This window comes from Hyaena hyaena, unplaced genomic scaffold, assembly GCF_003009895.1.
Source record: "Hyaena hyaena isolate Hyena2069 unplaced genomic scaffold, ASM300989v1 scaffold_14, whole genome shotgun sequence".
Classification (NCBI taxonomy): Eukaryota; Metazoa; Chordata; class Mammalia; order Carnivora; family Hyaenidae; genus Hyaena; species Hyaena hyaena.
This window is the reverse complement of record NW_024080646.1, coordinates 5,400,964-5,421,978: the sequence shown is the minus strand read 5'-3', so window position 1 is coordinate 5,421,978 and position 21,015 is coordinate 5,400,964. Positions and strand designations below refer to the sequence as shown.

The following is a 21,015-nucleotide window of genomic DNA, read 5'->3' as shown; positions in this document are numbered from 1 at the left end:
CATCTGTGTTAGTCCCCATCTATCTAATCTATGACATAAAAGAAATAATAGCCTATCAAAAGGCAGATTTATTTTGGTTGGTAATCTTTGCAGGTCAAAAACCATTCTATTATAAGTTGCAGCTTTGAGCTTTTCCATGGGGTTCTCTCAGCCACCTGTATACATTTCCACTTAACTGTCAGAGCTCCATGTGGCTAGAGTACTGTGACTACCGTCTTTGCCTTGGCCACATTGTAGTTTGATTTGAGAAAACATTAGTTAGCGCAGTTTAATTTGGCTGTTGTGTGTTGCAGTCAGACTTCCACATATGTTCCCGATAAAAAGCAGCCTCGTAAAGAAGTATTAAATGTTGCCTGCTCAAGTTCATTGTTTGTGTGTTTCATGTGCACACTTATGAGATTGATTGCTTGGTTATAACTTATAATAAAAAGCTACTGGCATGTTTAGAGTGTCTGGGCAATGTTTCTCTAATACATCACCTCTTGAGTGGCCAGCTGGCCATGTCATGAGTCAGGTCTCTTCAGATAGTACACACGTCAGCATTGGAGCTCACCACAACCATCTACAATTGCCAGGTCACAAGCACTGGCAAGTCGATTGAGAAGAAAGGTGAAGGTGGTATCTTTGTGACCTGTGTCATGCAGTCCCCAGGGAAGAGAATTTCAAATCATGTTGCAACTGACTTGTTGGAGAGGAAATGTTTACTGTGGTGCCATCCAGAAAAGTTCAAAGGAACTGAACATTATTATGGTTACAGCATCACCTCCTTCCCTGAACAAGGTCTGGGCTTAGGCACCTGACCTGTGCTGATAGTGCGAAAGAAAACTGGAAACTCTTGCTTCCTCTTTCCAGAGATGAGTCCCGGCTCCTGCTGAGAGAGTATAGTCTGTCCCTACATTTCTGGGCAGGGGAGGAGTGTTGAGTGGTGATTTGTGAGACAATCAGTTGATTTTAAAAGAATACATTTGTACAGTTACCCCATCCACTCTTGGACACATCATTTCAGCCAAGTTTTCAGGGAAAATAAGCAAATCTATTAAAACTCAACAGAGAGTGAGACTAGACAGTGAGAATGCTTTGTAGAGAGTGTTACTTTACCATGTATGTGCGTTGTGTGTCCCCTGTATGGATTTATAGTGGCCGTCAACAGAAGTGAATTAATCTTGTTCTTATGACTTTTTTATTTTAGATTTAGATAATGAAACCTTCCAAATTTATCAACCACAGCTAACGGTTGCCAGAAAACTCTTATCCCAAGTGTGTGCTATAGCAGACAGCGGCAGCCAGAGCCTAGACCTTGGCCACTTCAGCAAAGTGGACTTCATCATCATTGTTCCAAGATCGGAGGTTCTGGTCCAGCAAACTCTTCAACGGATTCGACAATCAGGTGAGATTGAACTTTCAAAGAAGACCCTATGAAGATCCAGCCTTAGATTCCCTCTGCCTCTTGCTTTTGCTTAATCCAAATGTTTATAGAACAATTCCATCCTTTTTTTTTACAGTAATACAAATCATAAGAGCACTTTAAACATTATTTCAAATTTATCTGCAAGTTTTACCTCAAAAATACTCGACCCATTTCCCTCCTAGGTCGAAGGTAAATTGATGTGCCTGTTCACCTGATACTATTAAGTCCATGATATAATTGGTGGACTATAAACTGGTCATTCATTTATGAAGAGAAATTTTCTCAAGGCAAGGATATCCTGCATGGAGCGCTGGGGTCTATGCCGCCTGAGCTCCTTCTGTAGTACGGATGGGTCACTTTCTCATAGGTGGCTTCTTAGATATTTAGCACACTACCAGCACATTTTCAAACTAGAAACTAGACCACCATTCCCCCATGTGAACAATGATAACACCTCCTTAAACAATACAAAATTAGAATTTCTCCTAATGACTTTAAGAGAATGAGTAGGGAAGAAAAAATATTTTTCCTAGAAAATGGAAAAAGGAAGGAAAAATTTTATAAGTCTGTGGTAAATAATATCCCTTTCAAATATAAAATTTGCCTAGAATTTGAAGATCCAATTTAAAAAATTCAGAAAACTGGAGCAGCTAAAAAATGCTTGCCTTATTTGTAAGCTAGATTTGAAAAGGAAATTATGAATGTCAAGTTGCCTCTGAGTGCCTTAGCTGAGAGAAACACACATACATATACACATACACACACAGATTCTAGCTGGAGGATGAATCTTTTTGCCATAGTAAAAAATTTATTTTCAATATATTTGAAAACAAGTAAGAAGAAAAAAAAATTCAAGAAATTAAAATGTAGTTTATTATGTTTCTCACTTATGATACAGTGCTCCTTAAACTTTATTACTCACATAGAGCTCCTGGGGATCTTGATAAAATGCAGATTCCTCTCAGTGGTTCTGGATGGGCTCATTTCTTTTTTTTCAACTGAGGTATATACTTATACATATACATATACATGTATATAAACACACACATATAACTTTGTATTAGTTTTAGGTTTACAGCATAATGATTCGATAATTGTATATATTGTGAAATGATCACCCCAATAAGTCTAGTTAACATTTGTTACCATATGTCTTTGCAGAAATGTTGTTCTTTTTCTTTTTGGGATGAGGACTTTTAAAATTTACTCTCTAGCAACGTTCAAATATGCAATATAGTATTATTAACTATAGTCACCATGCTATACATTACATGCCCAGGGTTTATCTGTTTTATAGCTGGAAGTTTGTACCTTTTGACCACCTTCACCTGTTCCCCACTACCCCATCCAGCAACCACCAATTTCCTCTCTATATCTATGAGCTTCTTTTTGTTCTTGTTTTTTGTTTGCTTGTTTGTTTTGTTTTTTAGATACCACATGTAAGTACAACTGTATGGTATTTGTCTTTCTCTGACTGACTTATTTCAGATTCAACATTTCAAACAAGCCCCCAGAGGATGCCAGTGCTGTTGATGGGAGGACCACACTTTGAGTAACACACTCTATAAGAAATTTTTCAGTGTTAGTTCCATGGGCCAAATTAGCTGACAATAGATTTTTCCCTCTTTACATGTGACTGACACTTTACATGTGACTTTCCATCCCTTCTAGAGGCTCAAGTGCATGGTTAACAGTGTAATATTTTTTGCAGCCTCTAAAATTCTGAATGATAAATTACAAAATGACCTCTTGGAAATATTGACTTATAGGTGATTAGCTGGAGAAGGTCAAATGCCTTCTCTTACAGCTCTCCCAGAAACCAGAGTGAGTTCTAGGCCACCTCAGCTACTGGCCGTTTCTGCACTTCTTTCTGCTCCCATTATGGGAAATAGATGGGCTATAGTCGTAGCAAAGTCACCAGATTATTTTTTTATGGATTTTCCACTTCCTTACCATGGAAGGAGTACCTTCTCTTATATGTCTTTTATTTGTACCAGTTGGCCTTTGTGGCCTTCCTGAGTTTGTGATCTGATATCTGATATCATGCTTGAGCAAACACATCATAGCGCCTGTTTCAAGTGGTGAAATCATCCATGGTCAGCAGTTGTGCTCTCTGCAGAGGCTTTTCCTGAAATAACCTCTTGGTGACCTGTATTTTTACCTTCCTTAATAAATGTAAGACCCTAAATAAAACCTTTCATTTTTGAGATGAAATTGTAGAAGTCCTTCCTTTTCCCTTCTCAGTGTCGTCAGATTTTTAAAGTGAGAACTTCAGTACTATAACACCTCAGAAAGGTACCAAAATTTGCCCAATTATATAAGCATGGAATCCAGAAAAACCAATGTTATGGGTAAATTTGGAAATTCAAACTAAAGCATATTTTAAAAATTATTCACATCTGGCTTTGGCATACATACTTAATTTTATGCTGCAAAAGCAATCACTTCTATATATTTAAAAATAACTTCATTTTATTATAAAAAATAGCTGCGTTCTTTATTTTTAAAAATAGGAGAATCAAAGTAGGAAAATTTAAACATTTATAATCCCACTATTCAAGGATAACTACTATTAAAATCTGGGTGTTGACAAATGGTTTAATACCTAGTGTTTCAGGCTTTCTTCTCTACCTGTGTCTATTTTTTTGCCTGACATTATAGTATGCACATTTTTCTGTATCATGAAAAGCTTTTGTAAACATCATTCTTAATGAATATGTCATATCCCATATCATAGTGGCACCAGCATTTATTTGTTTTAATATTGAAGTACCATAATATTCTTGGAACACATAATGATTGTATGAGAGCAAGCACATTTAAGGTGTAAAGAGAAATTGTCCACAGCAGAGTAGTAAGCAGGAGATTATCCACTAAAACAACTCAAACATCAGAGCTGTGAACACAGAAAGGATTCTCAAAAAATCATCTGGGTTAGTTTCCTCATGTTTCACCATATGAATCAAGGAGAGCTTCATTTGCCTAAGGTCACAGAGGGCAGTGTCTTGGACAAGAACCGCTTTTTCATTTCTGCAAGCCTGTACCTCATTTGTGCCTCTCTCCAGCCAGGTGCAAGTAGGTGCCCAACTAATGTTTGAATGAAGGGCTGGAGGGAGAGACGGGAGGGATAGACAGAGGGGAAAACAGTGTCCAAGTGCTCTGTTTTCTGGTTCTATTTGCCTTTCCCTAAAGGAAGCATTTCAGCAGCTAGTTGGCCAGGAAAAGTACCAGGCAGGGAGAAGCAGCCAGAGCATGCAGAAAGGCTACATCCTTGGCAGTCCTTGTGTGGCTGAAAGAAAAAGGTGAAAATAGAAACCATCACGTTGTTGTGGACTCAGCTCTAAAGCAAAGCATGTGATACCTCAATTCACATTCTAATTATGGAAGGGAGGCAGATAGGGGAAAAAAAGAAAAAAGAAAGAAAGAAAACATGGAAAGAATTTGAAGGTAAAAAAAGAAATAAAAGGGGTTAAACATTTCTAAGTTTGCCCAAGATGGATTGTAACTGCTGGAATGATCAATGGAGAAGCAGCATAAGGAATTTTTAGACTATAAGAAATACTTCTGTTTTAATATCATTTAAAAAATTTTTGATTTTGAAGCATAATTCTTTTAATTCTTAGGAGACCCCAAATTCTATAAATTGGAATATCAGGGTATCAGTGCGATCAGAATTCAAGCCACTTTCAATTCAAGGTGATTGGGATGACAACAGGAAGTATAGTGACTATAAATATTTTGCTCCTCCCTGCTTTTAAGATGGTATTTATGGTGGTCCCAGTGAATGAGAACAGTGACTGAGAGCAGGTCTGGCAGCTTCAAGGCAAGGAAGTTTTATCATGCTCAGAGAATTGACACAAATTTGATGCCTCAACACATGCCTGATGATAAAAGAAACAGAGAAACATTTTCTGTATCTGATATGTAAAGTAGCTTATTCTATGGAGGTAAGGAGGTTTTAAGGAAGTGGTAGAGATTAGGAGGGGAAGTGAAGAGACAGTGGAAGGCATTTTCGATTTCTAAAATAGATTTTCTTGGTCTCATCAACCTCACACCACCTTGTCGGTCACTTAAAATTGTAATAGAAAAAAACTATTGAGCAGTGACAGGCAGCAGGGAATCAAGTACCTAAAGTTAACATTCTTTTTTTTCTTTTGAGAGAGAGAGAAAAAGGGGGGAAGGGGGGTGGCACAGAGAGAGAAGGACAGAGGATCTGAAGCTCTGCTCACAGCAGAGAACCTGATGTGGGGCTCGAACTCACAAATGGTGAGGTCACAACCAGAGCCAAAGTCAGATGCTTAACTGACTGACCCACCCAGGCACCCCCTTAAAGTTAACATTCTTTTTTTTTAATTTTTTAAAATATTTATTTTTGAGAGAGAGAGACAGACAAAGTGCAAGTTGGAGAGGGGCAGAGAGAGGGGTCGGGACACAAAATCCAAAGCAGTCTCCAGGCTCTGAGCTGAGCTGTCAGCACAGAGCCCCATGTGGGGCTCACACTCATGAGCCAAAGTCAGATGCTTAATTGACTGAGCCACCCAAGTGCCCCTTAAGTTAACATTCTTAAAATCAATTTCCAACCAAGCAGTTAGCTGCCCAGTGCCCAACCCTGGTTTATAGAAGATGTTGACACCTGGCTCACAGACTCCACCTCCCAACCCACCATCATCTGGAGGTACTGCCTATCCATCTAGTATACTAGTTTCTCAGTACCTTAGCTCCTCACCGCCAGTCCTCTGCAAATGCCTGCTCCCAAGTCATATCCCAGATTCTACTGGATCCTGTAATCATCGATTCCAGTATCCCCAGTGTCAGACCACAAACTTGCTTCCTACATATTCACAATGTTAGATTTAAAAAGTCAGCACTTAACAACTGATATCATTATATACTCTTTGGTTCTCTATCTAGTTAGATCTCTCTCCTATTCTCCACAGTGGCTGACTATTACAGACTCTGTTTCACCAACCCTTATGTCTTCATCTTTCTCTCTTAGCATATGACCATGCCATGTACTTCTCTCTTCCCCACCCCAAAAGAAGAAAACTTTGGATAAAAACTTCCTGCTTCCAGGGGCACCTGGGTGGCTCAGTTGGTTAAAGCGTCCAACTTTGGCTCAGGCCATGAAATCATGGTTCATGAGTTCAAGCCCCTTATCGGGCTCTGTACTAACAGCTCAGAGTCTGAACCCTACTTAGGATTCTGTGTCTCCCTTGCTCTCTGCCACACCCTGCTTGTGCTGTCTCTCTCTGTCTCTCAAAAATAAATGTTAAAAAAAAAATTAAACATTAAAACTTCCTGCTTCCAGATCTAGAAACCTAACTACATACACACCTATCTTTTCCCCTTCCCTCCTGTCAGGAAAGAGCTCTATGTAAGCCTGATTCTAGATGCATCCCTCCTCATTCTCATGGACTTCACACAATTGATTATCTCTTCACGTAATGCCACCTTCAACTTCTTTCTTTCCTGGGTCTCATTTCATCCATTTAAACCTGCCCCCACTCTCTCAAAGACAAAATGAGCCTCTGTTAATCCCACCTAACCTTCCAGCTCACCCTCCTCTAGTTAACTGCCCAAGTTATTCAGAGAGTTGTCCATTGTTATCTCATTTCCTCATCTCCCACTTGCTCCTCAACACCCTGCAAACTGGCCTCCACTTCCCACCCACCCCCCTCTTTTAGGACTCACCACTGTTACCAATGACCTTTCTAGGCCAGCACAGGTGACCTCCATTTCTTCCTTTAAACACTGAAGTTCCTTTGGCTTCCAGGACACATTCTTACCCAGCTTTTCTTCCACAGCTCATGCACTAAGTGCTCATCTGCACCCTGTGGTGTTCCAGCCGTGGTACTCAACACTGTGTTGTTGGTGTGTGTTTATTAGTGCTCTTTCTCCAAAACTGGAAAGTAAAATATTCAGGGAACATCTATGTTTATGGATGGGACAGCAGACACTTAATATTTGTTAAACTGAATTTTTGGTAACATTTTGTTGAACTGAACTTTAAAATTAAAATGTATTTTACAAGGAAGACATAGAAACAATATTTGAGATTTGGGGTAGTCCTCTTGGCAAAATCTTACTTGGTCATTAAACCTATGTTTAATCTGCTTTGGCTACAAGTAGAAGCCTTAAGTGTGTGTCTGTCAGTCACACAGGGCTCTGAAGTTGTATCTGTGTGTTCAGAATTCTGTTCTTGTACAGTTCAAGTGCTGCATTCAAACTGCACAGTAGTTAAGACTTACACAGACAAGTTTCCACCAAACCCATATTAAAGAATCCTCTTCCAGAGGAGAACAGAAGGGAGCCAGCTGGGCCACAAAAGGACAAAGGAACCCAATGCAGTGAGCCCTGAAAACAATCAGCAGGGATTTTAACCAGCTGTTTCAATTCAAGATTATTTATCTGCTGGAAAAAGATTGCCAGGGTGAAGGAATGCCCATTGTTACAATAACACTTAAAAACTCAGCATGCTCTAATGATTTAGTATTTTCTTGATTTTCATTTTCTCTTAAGCAGTGGAATATTTTTGCATACCAAAACTTTGGAGAAATAAATTCCATCCACAGAAAAGATAAACAGCTAAAATAGAGTAGTTGTATTTTTGTTTAGAATATTCCTGATGAGAAAAGCAAGAAATAAAAAATTTAGAAGTAAACTTCTTTGTTAAAAAGCATCAAGATTTGGCTGGGTGGCTCAGTTGCTTAAGCATCCAACTCTTGATTTCAGCTCAGGTCATGATCTCACGGTTTGTGAGATTGAGCCCCACTTCAGGTTCTGTGCTGTCAACGCAGAGATTTTCTCTCTCCCCCTCTCTGCCCCTCCCCCTGCTTGCACACACACATGCGTGCTCTCTTTCTCTCTCTCTCAAATCAACATTAAAAATTTATAAAAATCAAGGGATAAGTGTGTACAAGTCAGATGCATGGTTTTCTCCATACCAACAGGCAGTGTAGTAGGGCATTAGTTTGAGTACTGGATCATCTTTAATGATATCTGCACTTTTTTTAACATTTATTCATTTTTGAGAGATGGAGAGAGACAGCATGAGCAGGGGAGGGGTAGAGAGAGAGGGAGACATAGAATCCAAAGTGGGCTCCAGATTCTGAGCTGTCAGCATAGAGCTCGATGCGGGGCTCAAACCCACGAACTGTGAGATTATGATCTGAGCCAAAGTCAGATGTTTAACTGACTGAGCCACCCAAGCACCCCTACCTGCACATTATCAGTTTGATGTGATATTCAGGCTGATTAGCTCCTTCTAATGATGGGTGCTGGAAACTCGTTCAGATTTTCCACGTTTGTGGAAAGGCCTTTGATGCTGGTGCTCATAAAATATTACAGACTTGGTGCGTTTATTCTTGGACATCTAACATGTTTCCTTTCCAGGGACCTTTCAACTTGGTTATTTCTATGGAAGATGTTTGTGAATGAGTCACTGCCTGTGGTGCCCCCCAACTTCAGATAATCACCTTTAGGGAACACAGTGATTCCCATTCACCACTGGCTCTATTCCAGAACTCAATGAGTTGCAAAAGGTTATAAAATAAGAGGAGTTACTGATGCCTTCTAAATTTTTATTCATGTTAAGTGTAAGGTTTATTATTTAAGCAGACATGACCCTGAATTTCTCAGGGCCACCTTCAATACCCCAGAAGGGTCCATTGAATGCTGATGTCCATTTTTTATTGTGGATTTGGAAAAATGTGCCAGATTTGCTTATAATTTATTAGAGTATAAATTTGTATTTAATCCTTTATAACTGTGATAAAGATGTTATCAAGAAGACAGAAGGTGACATTTCTGAGACCAGCCTTTTCATAGCAGTGCTGACCATCTTCAAATTCCACACTCTGCATATTTCTGAAAAACAAAACAAAACATGAAGGCTAAACCAAAAGCTAATGAAACCGTTGGCCTATATCAGGTAGAAGAGACAGGGATGAGATGAGTATAGCTTTTTATAGAATTTTAACTTTCAGGGTACCTGGGTGGCTCAGTCAGTTGAGTGTCTGACTTTTGACTTAGGCTCAAGTCACGATCCCAGGGCCATGAGATGGAGCCCCATGTCTGGCTCTGTGCTGAGAGCATGGAGCCTGCTTGTGATTATCTCTCCCTCTCCCTCTCTGCTCTCCCCCATTCGTATGAGCTCTCTTTCTCTCTCTCTCTGAAAATAAATAAACTCAAACCCACGAACTGTGAGATCATGACCTAAGCGAAAGTCGGACGCTTAACCGACTAAGCCACCCAGGCGCCCCAAGAATTACAAATAAATTTTGAATTTTAATCAGTATGTTGTTGAGAGTGGTGTTGATGATTTTAAAACTATTTTGTGTATATCACAGGGTAGAACAAATAAGTAAATATTTGAATGTTGAACACGAGGGTTTTCACATGAAAAAAAAGTCTCAAATATGGAATGGGGAAACATTCCTTTTAGATTTAAATTGGATATAAGTGTGAACTTATAATTTGAAAAATATTTAAAATGTTTCCTAACTCTTTGCGCTGAAAGGTCTTAAAAACAGTGAATCTCAGTACAGTATGTACACTTAGCATCTAGATTTTGGCTTATAAATACCATTCTCCACTGTCTCAGCTCTGAGGTGGGAACAATTTGGAATTTTGTTAGAAAGTGATAAAGTATTCAAAGATTGATGAGGACATTTCAAAAGGACATAGCAGCCTACTTGATGAGGCATTTAATAGCCAAATTTGGTAATTTTGAGTATCAAAAGAAATGATGCTAATGGGTTATAACCTATTAAATTTTTTAAAATCCATGAATCCATAGTAATACTAAAAAAAATTAAAGGGTCAGGAGATGTGAGGGGTTGGGGGCAAGCCCTTCTTTACAAAAGAGTACCAGGTAATAATGGCAGGAAAAAATATAGAATTAGAAAATCTCTGCTTTGCACTACTAGTATAATTATTGATTATAACAAATATCATCAAAGGATACTAAAACCATTAAGTAAAATGTCATTTGGGAACAAATATTCACACGGTCTCAAAGTGTCATCCCACATATTAAAAATTACACAAAGGAAATGTATCTTTACAATGGAGAAGTTTGGCAGTAGGTACTACCGTAACCAAGTAATCAAACTTTGCCATCTCCACTTATGGGACAAACTGACATTATGAACAATGTCATCTACGAGGTATCATTGTTAAAAATGTTTAACCTGAATTTAATCACAAGGACAATACCAGACAAATTCAGATTATTTGGCATACTACAAAACAATTAGCCTGCATAAAAAAAAAAAATACCAATGAAAAGACCAATGAGAAAAAAAGGCAGGAAGCTTTTCTAATTATAAAGAATAAAGAAACATGGAAACCAAGAGCAATACTTAATTCTTGATTGGATCTGAGATCTAAAAAACATAAAAGACAAAAACAGCCCTGGGACAATTAGTGAAATGCAAATGTGGGGTAGGTATTAGAGAATATTATACTAATGATAGGTTAATTCCTAGGAGGTAATAAAGTTATGTAGGAGACTGCCTTTGCTTTTATGAAATGCCAATTGAAGTGTTTAGGGGTGAATTTTATGATGTTACTACCAAATTATTTAGCAATAACAGTAAAAGGCAATAAATAGAAAAAACAAATGCAGCAAAATACTAACACCTGGTAAATCTAATTAAAGGGTATTGACTAGTCTTTCAACTTTTCTATAATAGTCAAAATAGAAAATGAAGAGAAAATAGTCACATTTTATTGATGATATATCCATCATATTGAATTAATATGGTTATTAATGTTTTCAAATCATTTCTAAAAGATGGATGGATATTTGCATTCTTCCATTTTAAGAAGTTTTAAATATTGAGTAAATCAAATTTATAAAATTTATAAAAGGTATTAAAAATCACAAGATAGTAAACATTTATGTACCCATTAAAATAAGGAACATTGAAGACTCTTGTTTCCCTCTCTAATGCTAATGTTTCTCTTCTTTCAAAGGTAACCATTATTCTGAGTTTTCTCCTTATTATTCTCTTATTTATAGTTTTGCTAACTCCTAAATAATATATTAATTCTATTAATTCATATAAACAATATAACTCCTAAACAATATATTGTTAAATTTCACATTCTTTAGACCTTTTTGTAAAGGGAACTCTATGCATTTGTCTACAATTTACTTTTTATAGTCAACATTATATCCTATCCCTGAGATTGATCCTGTTATGTGTAATTGTAATTCATTCATTTTATTGCTTTGTAGTATTCTATTATGTGAATATATCACACATTTTAAAAAATAATTTTACTGCTGCTATAAATTTGAGTTGTTTCTATTTTTTTTTTTTTTTTACTTTTTCAAACAGTTCTGGTACTCAAATAAAGGAGTGTCTTTTAGAGTAGAATTATGGCCTAGATTATGTATATAAACTTTACCAAATAATGCTAGTTCTTTTTTCCTAAGTGGTTGTATTTACATTCCCAGTGATAATGTATGTATTTCAGTTGAAAATATTTGATATGGTCATGCTTCTTTTAAACTTTATTTTAAAATAATTTTAGATCTACAGAAAATTCACAAAAATTGTACAAGAAATACAAAAATGAAATTAAGAAAACAATTCCATTTATAACAGCATCAAAAAGAATAAAATACTTAGGAATATATTTGACAAAAGAAATGTAAAACTTGGAAACCATTGTTGAATTAGATTAAAGGCCTAAATAAATGGAAAGGCATCCTATGGTCATGAATTAGAAGGCATTATATTTTTAAGATAGCAATGTTCCTTAATGGATCTACAGATACAGTGCATTCCCTATCAAAAGCCCAGATGGCTTCTTTGCAGAAACGAACAAGCTGACCCTAAATTTCATACAATACAAAGCTGCAGTATTCAAGACTTTGTGATACTGGCATAGGGATAGACCAAAAGTCAATGGGATAGAAATGAGAGAGTCCAGGAAAAAACCCTTTCTTTTTGTTGTCTGATTGCTGAGGCTGAGACTTCCAACACTATGTTAAGGGAGGAAAGGCTCTCAGTTTTTCTCCATTGAAGATAATATTAGCTGTGGGTTTTTCATATATGGCCTTTATGATATTGAGGTATGTTCCATCTACCCCTACTTTGTTGAGGGTATTTATTAGAATGGATGCTGTATTTTGTCAAATGCTTTTTCTGCATCTATTGGCAGGATCATATGGTTGTTATACTTCCTTTTGTTTATGTGGTTTTTGATTTGTGAATATTGAACCACCCCTTGCAACCAGGAATAAGTCCCACTTGATCGTGGTGAATAATTTATTTAATATACTGTTGAATTTGATTTGCTAATATCATCTTGAGGATTTTTGCACCTATGTTCATCAAAGATATTGGCCTGTAATTCTTTTTAGTGGGGTCTTTGTCTGGTTTTGGAATCAAGGTAATGCTGGCTTCGTAGAATGAGTTTGGAAGTTTCCCTCTGTGTCTATTTTTTTGAATAGTTTGAGAAAAATAGATATTAACTCTTCTTTAAATGTCTGCCAGAATTCCTCTGGGAAGCCATCTAGTCTAGGACTCTTGTTTGTTGGAAGATTTTTTATTACCTATTCAGTTTCTTTGCTGGTTATAGGTTGGCATAGCCACTTTAGAAAAACAGTCTAGCGTTTCCTCAAATGGTTAAAGCAAAGAATCACCAGTTAATACAGCAATTCCACTCCTAGATATGAAGTGAGAGGGAAATGAAAATATATGTCCACATATAAACCTAAACACAGAACTTTATAGCAGTATTCTTCACAATGGCCCAGAAGTGGAAAGAGTCCAAATGTCCATTATGTCCATGGTGAATGGAAATGTAAACTGTGATAATCCATACAATGGGATGTTATTCAGTAACAAAAAGAAATAAAGTATTGATGTATGCTACATGGATGAAACTTGAAAACATTACTCCAAGTGAAAGAAGACAGCCACACAAGATCATACATTGTTATGATTCCATTTGTATTAAATGTTCAGAGTAAGTAAGTCCATAGAGAAAATATATTGGTGATTGCTTAAGGGCTGGAGGACTCAAGGAGGAATTAAGGGATGATGGTGAAAAGGTATGGGCTTTCATTTGGCAGTCATGAAAATGTTCTAAAATTGATTGTAGTGATTGTTGTTTGTGAATATACTAAAAGCTATTGAAATGTACATTATAAATGAGTGAATTGTATATGAACTATATCTTAGTAAACTTGCTTAAAAATAGTAGGGAGTTCACATATGCCCTTCACCACCTTCTCTTAAAGTTGGCAACTTACATAACTACAGTGCCGTTATCAAAGGAGAAAATCAATCCTGAAACAATACTCTTAACTAAAGACCTTGTCAGTTTTCCCTAATGTCATTTTTCTGCGTCAGGATCTAATGTAGAATCCCACGTTGCATGCAATTATTATGTCCTCTTAGCCTCCTGCAAATGTGACACTTCTTTACTCTTTCATTGTTTTGTATGACCTTAACACTTTTGGCAAATACTAGCCAGTTGTTTTGTATGAACTCTTTCAATTTGGGAATGTCTGATGTTCTCTCACAATTAGAATGAGGATGTGTGTATTTGTCAAGAAGACCACAAAAGTAATATTGTGTCCTTCTCAGTGTATGGGAAACTTGATGTTGATATGCCCAATGGGTGATGTTAACATTGATCACTTGATTAAGTGGTGTCTGCCAGGTTTCTCCACTGTACAATTACTCTGTAGCTTTTGGTAGTTGATAAAAAAAATATTGGGATAATACTCTGGCATTTTGCTAATAGACCTTCAGTCATGAATTTTAGCATCCATCAGTGGATTCTGCCTGCAGCTTATGGTATCTGCATAATGATGATTTTGCATTTCTACCATTTTTCCTACACTTATTATTGGGAATTTATTAACTGAATCCTTTTATAAGGAGCTCTTCCTCCACTTTTACTTTAAGCAGCAGGGATTTGTGAACACTTATTCTATGGGTCATTTCCAACAATATCATTATTTATTTTGATCCCAAGTTTTCTTGCTTTGGTCATTGGGAGCCCTGTTAGTTAGGCTCTTGTGTCTTTTTTCTTTTTAAAGACTATGTTTTTAGGGGCGGCTGGGTGGTGACTCGGTCGGTTGAGCATCTGACTTCAGCTCAGGTCATGATCTCACGTTTCTTGGGTTCAGGACCCCCATCAGGCTCTGTGCTGATGGCTTAGAGCCTGTAGCCTGCTTCGGATTCTGTGTCTCCTTCTCTCCGTTCCTCCCCTGCTCATGCTCTCTCTCTCTTTCTCTCTCACTTTCTCTCAAAAATAAAAAAAAAATTTAAAAAAGACTATGGTTTTAGAGCAGCTTTAAGTTCACAGCCAAATTGAAGGGAAGGCACAGAGATTTCCTATATACTCCTTGCCCCCTCATATACATGGGATCTCTCATTATCAACATTCCCCATCAGAGTGTCTGTTATAATTAATGTCTTCATTGCCTGTGTTCTTTTAATACGTTACTATCCGTTTTCATGTACTTCCTTATTTCTTGGAACCACAGATATTCCAAAGTTACTTTTAATTCTCTGCCCCAAACCTTGAGTTAAACTCTTCTCCAAGGAACTCTCTGATTCTTCTTATTGAAGAATGCTACTTGGAAAGCAAACTCTAGGCTAACTATGCTTATTGTTACTGGAGTGCCATTGTCCCTGGGCTTACTCAGCAGACAGAGGTAGGAAATGTATGTATGTTTATTAACATATATGTGTGCACGTGTGCATGCACACACACACACCCCTACACGCCTCTTTATTTCTATGTCTACCTATATATCTATATTTTAAAATATGAGTTTGTACTGATGTATGAACACCACAGGGCTCATTTTAATCTTTCCTCTTTCTTTATTTGTAACTTCTTTCTCTGATGGCGTGGTAGATCTAGTTCTCATTATCTACAGTATATTCACTTGATTTTTTTTTTTTAGCAGTTATACAATTACTAACCCATACCCCTGTGAGAAACAGATTCAGAACTAAAGTTTTTAAGTATAACTTTTTTGTCTTTAGTATTATAGTATCCAGCCAAACCACTGATTTGCTTTATTCATGTTTGTTCTTCTCATTCTTATCCCCATTCAGTGTGGCTATATTAGGTTTCATTTGTTACTGTTTGGATTCCATTTTGCCTATCTCTGCACCCCCTGCCCTTATCCTTGGTTGGTTTTGTTTATTGCTATGCTTCTAAGAGCCAAAACTATAGAAAATGGTATATTCAGAGAAGTATCTATCCCTCCTGATACCCACCCTGTTCCCATTCTCCTTTTCTTTCTACCTCTTTTCCACTTACTCACCTATAAGTAATCAATCTCTTTAGTTTATGGTCTGTCTTCTGCATTTCTTTTGTAGAAATGAAGAGATACATATGAATTTTTTCCATCAACTTCTTTCTTACAATCATATTGTTTTAAAATCTTTAATTTGATATTATAGTTTTAATTTGTATTTTTCTTATTTCTAATGAAGTTGAATATCTTTTTATATTTTAAATAGCCTCTGGGTTTTTTTCTTTTAGGAAGTGTTTCTTCAATTTTTTTGCTCATTTTCTCTTGGGTGTGTAGGAGTAATGTATGTATTCTGAATACAAATGTTTCATTAGTAGTACTTGTTATGGCTTTAGGAGTCTTGTCATTTTATTTGTAATGTCTTTGGTGAAGAGAAGTTCTTTAGTTTAATTTATCTATCCTCTGGGCTTTTGTGCTTAAGAAATCCTCTATGAGTTCATTACAGTTTTTCTCTATATTGTCATTTAAAAGTTTTAGAGTTTTGTCTTTTACATTTCAGTTTTTATCCACATGACTTTTTTTTTCTTACATATGGGGTAATGTAAGATCCAATATAATTTCTTGGTTCTTCATCAGTTATTAAAGATCCCATGCTTTTACCACTGATCTGCCATGCAAGCTTTACTATTAACAAGATTTCCATATGTATGGGCGTCTCTCTGGGGTCTATCCCAGTGCCAAAACCACTTTGCCTTATTAATACAGCTCTATAGGGGTGCCTGGGTAGCTCAGCCGGTTAAGCATCTAACTTTAGCTTAGGTCATGATCTCGCAGTTCATGGGTTTGAGCCCCGCGTCGGGCTCTGTGCTGATAGTCAGCTCAGAGCCTGGAGCCTGTTTCAGATTCTGTATCTCCCTCTCTCTCTGACCCTCCCCTGATCATGCTGTCTCTCTTTCTCTCTCTCAGAAGTAAATAAAACATTAAAAAACATTTTTTTTAAATACAGCTCTATAATTCTTAGTCTTAGTCTCTGGGAAGGCAAATCTCTCCCACTGTTTCTATTTTAGGACTGTCTTGACTATTCTTGGTCCTTTGCTCTGCCATATACATTTTTTTTTAATGTTTTATTTATTTCTAGGAGAGAGAGAGAGAGGGAGAGGGAGAGACAGCGTGAGCAGGGGAGGGTCAGAGAGAGAGGGAGTCACAGACTGAAACAGGCTCCAGGCTCTGAGCTGGCAGTCAGCACAGAGGCCGACGCGGGGCTCGAACCCACGAACCGCGAGATCATGACCTGAGAGAAAGTCGGACGCTTAACCGACTAAGCCACCCGGGCGCCCCTGCCATATACATTTTTAAATAATTTTTCAAGGTAAAAAAACTGTTAGAATTTTTAATGGAATTACACTATATCTCTAGATAAATTTGAGAATTTATTTGTAACTATATTTTATGATATAGTTCTATTTAGGTCTTCTTTAATGTTATTAAGAGTTTCATCATTTTCGCCATAAAGATCTTATACACCTTTTATAAGACTATTTATAGATACTTAATATTTTTTATGTTATTGTAAATTTTTTTAAATATATACTTCTTAACTGTTTGCAGCTAGTGTATACAAATACAACTAATTTTTATAAACTGATTCTGACTCCATCATCACTTTAACCAAATTCTTATTTATTTGATTTATCTGTGGATGATTATGTTTTCTACACAGACATACTATTAGTAAATAATGATAGTTTTGTTTCTTATTTTATAGTTACAAGTGAAAAATATCAGGATATACGATCACAAAATTCTAGGTAGCACAATGCATAGGCTAAGACTCAGGAAGGAATGCAAAGAAATGTTTACAGTAGCTTATTTTGAGTTAAAGAAATATGGATAAATTTTTCTTTTTAATATATCTCTATACTTTCCAGTTTTTCCAAGATGAGTATCTATCACTTTCATAACCAGGAAAGAAACAAAACTTAAAAATAAAAGCAAGTCTAAAACAAACTTTAAAGGTAAGGATTCCTTACTAAAAATGCCCAGTTAGAAATTAAAAACTCAAATACCTCTAATGTGCCTGCTCCCCACCCAGATGCACCACTGCAGAGCCAGATGGTTGTATAGTTATGCACTAATACACATATAATATCTAAGTAAACCTCTTAGATTCATGGAATTTTGTCTTTCCATTAGGGCATGTATGAAATTGACCTGTCAAAGGTCTTTATTCACTTATTTTGAAGTGTAGTCAGCTCTTAATTATCCATAAGGAATATTTTTATTCTTTATGGATTATTTAAGACCTTTTCATATTAAGTTACTATTAACTTGCACTGCTTATTTACTAGGGATAAACTTAGGAAATACAGACTAATTTTCAGCTGTCACTCCTCTCCCCATTTTACAGATAAGGAAACAGAAACACCCCAGAAATTAAGTAGGTTTTCTCTCTGCTCACCTCCTCTATCCCATAGTACTTGTCTCTCCTCATAACACTTGTCAAAATTATCCATCCTCTCCATCATAAACTCCATGAGGTTAAGTCTTGCTCTCCTATGTATCCCCATGCCTAGCACAGTATCTGACATAGTTCCTGATACATAGTGGATGCTCAATAATCACTATAGAATGTCAAATGGATTTTACAAGCAATCCACTTTCAAAAAATCAGAATACTCACCATATTAAATGTTTGACTGATTGCTTTTGGATATAGTCACAATAACATCTGGCTACATTTGGGTGGAAATTGAAATCAATGTCTGGGTAAAGGCTTCTCATGAAAAACGTTTGAAAGAGAAATGAACTTTCTGCTCACCTTGTCTTGTATGATGAATTTTTCATATGGTAAGACATTTTTCCTATTTTCTTTATACCATTTAGAGCTATTACTATTACAGCATCTAGATGCTAATTGTATGTAGTTGTTAACTGAGCTGATTTTATCTGAAAAGAAAAGCTAGATAAACAAAAATAAGTCATCATAATTTACAAAAGTCTCTTAATTTAACTTGTTTCTTCTTTTTAATTTTAATTTTTTTCCCACATAGTTGTGGCTAGTGAGTATACTGATAATTGGATGCTAACTAGATATCTTCTAGCCCTTGGATCCCAGGCTGGTCCTCAGGGGCCCTGTGGCATATCTAACCCCTAATCAGTCTTCTGGTTCCTTCTCCTTGTTGGAGTGGGCTTGGGTCACAAGGCTCTCATCTCAGGGGCCTTAGCCCTCCCATCATGCAGCTAAGAGTCTGGAAGAGGGGTTTACCCTTGGTTTGGGGGCTTTTTCCCAGATTTGTTGAGATATAATTGCCATATAACATTGTGTAAGTTTAAGGTTATACAGTGCATACCTTAATGACTTGATATCTATATATATTGTGAAATGTTTATCACAGTAAGGTTAGTTGACACATCCTTCACCTCACTTAATTATCATTTCGTCTCTTCATTTGAAAGGAGGGTTTGTTGTTTTAATTGATTATCCCAACACCTTCATGTGCCTCAAACTATTTAGATGTTTGAATGTAGAAGTAATTATATTATAGACAGAGATAACGATACAGTACTGAAGTTTCCATTTCTTACATTTTGAGAATTTAGTAATCCTGGGTAATTCAGTTCATTTTATGAGTTTGTTACATAATCCAACACTCATGGAGGACTGCCCATACTCTAAATACTGTGCAAAACTGTCACTATATCAAATGAGTAAAATACTACCAAAAAAAGCCCACAGTCTAGTTGTGCTTTTTTTGGACATCTCATGTTATTATCCTTTTTTAATATATGTTTTGTTGCTAAATTTTGGATAAAGAAGGCTTATGTGAATATATTAATTTGGCTAAGAGCTGTAGCTCTGAGTGACCTTTAGTAGCTATTAGCAGCAGCACTTCACTATAAATAGGATTTAATTAGACAGAGGCCTCATACATTGGACTGCTTCTAGCTAATGTATCAGATCATTCCATGTTATCCTCTGTGTGAGGTGTAGGACATGGGGTAGGGTGTTCTAAAGAAAAGAAAATCTAATATTTACTCCTCAAAATTGTGGTGGGAAATATACAAAAGGAAAAAAATATCTGCTCTGTAAATCTCTCTATATAGTTACTACCCAGTATATCAGTTGACATTGAACTTTCATTTATCTCATTTATATATATGCATGTGAAAAGATAAACTCTTTTTTTCTTCTTGGCAGGTGTCCTTGTAGACTTGGGTCTGGAGGAAAATGGGACAGCTTATCAAAGAGCAGAGAAATATGTTGTTCGTCTAGACAATGAGATTCAAACCAAGTTTGAAGTTTTTATGAGAAGGGTAAAACAGAACCCGTACACACTGTTTGTGCTAGTTCATGACAACTCCCATGTGGAACTAACGAGGTGATTGCTTCAGAGTGAGCAAATATAGTGTTTCTTCTAGCACAGGAATGGTTTTGTCATAAATTCCTGAAAAGCCCAGAGACCCTAACACTTGGCATCTTCTTATTGGTAACTTATTCCTACTCTTGCCCTGTTCTTTCAACTTTCCCTACCAACTTAGTGTTGACTTCATTTTAACTATACTGCAAGTGAATTTAGAAATCCCCATTAAGGGGCACCTGGGTGGCTCAATCAAATGAGCAACTGACTTTGGTTCAGGTCACGATCTCACTGTGAGTTCAAGCCCCACATCAGGCCCTACGCTGACAGCTTAGAGCCTGCTTTGGATCCTTTGCCCGCCTCCCTCCCCCCCCACCCCCGTCACTTGTCCATTCTCTCTCTCTCAAAAATAAATAAACATTTTAAAAATTCCTGTTAAAAAGCTGTCTTCAGGGCATTGTGGAACTCAGAGGCCTCAGAGAAAGGGCAGCAGCAGGGAGAGTGGAGTTAATGAGCTCCTAGAAGGGCCATATGCTTTCCTTTCTCTGCCCTTCTAGTTCTTTACCTTTTTTTTCCTCCTTCCTCTTCTCTTTGTTTCTCCTCTTCCTTGCCTTTCTCTCTGTTCATATACCCTTAACAGCAGTAAAGATGCCACTTAAAGATTTCAGAGCAGGGGTGCCTGGCTGGCTCAGTCAGAGGAGCATATGACTCTTGATCTTAGGGTTGTGAGTTTGAGCCCCATGTTGGGTGTAGAGATTACTAAAAAAAATGATACCTAAGCTTTAAAAAATAATTTTAAAAAACCTGAGAGCAGATCTGAAACATTCCCCAATTTACCAGTTTAAACAAGAGAATATCCTGTTTCTTAGTTTGGCTTACAGTGAAAAGAGAGGAAATGCGGCACGATGGTATTAGTTTGGCTCCCAACCAAATTACAATAATTACAGTAATTACTGTTAGGAGATATCTTTGATCCTATGAGTTTAAAAGGCAAGTTCAGGCATCATAGA

The 21,015-nt window shown here is 36.8% G+C and overlaps 1 protein-coding gene across 5 annotated transcripts in view; it reads left to right on the top strand.

Annotated features, from left to right (window-relative positions):
* GREB1L (GREB1 like retinoic acid receptor coactivator) overlaps positions 1–21,015 on the top strand; it is a 278,552-nt gene that overhangs the window by 208,532 nt on the left and 49,005 nt on the right. For all 5 annotated transcript variants that reach the window (XM_039218028.1, XM_039218050.1, XM_039218040.1 and 2 more), the window contains 2 exons: positions 1,190–1,387; positions 19,846–20,026. In XM_039218028.1, coding sequence (XP_039073959.1) covers positions 1,190–1,387; positions 19,846–20,026 — 379 coding nt within the window. The remainder of the gene's footprint in view (positions 1–1,189; positions 1,388–19,845; positions 20,027–21,015) is intronic.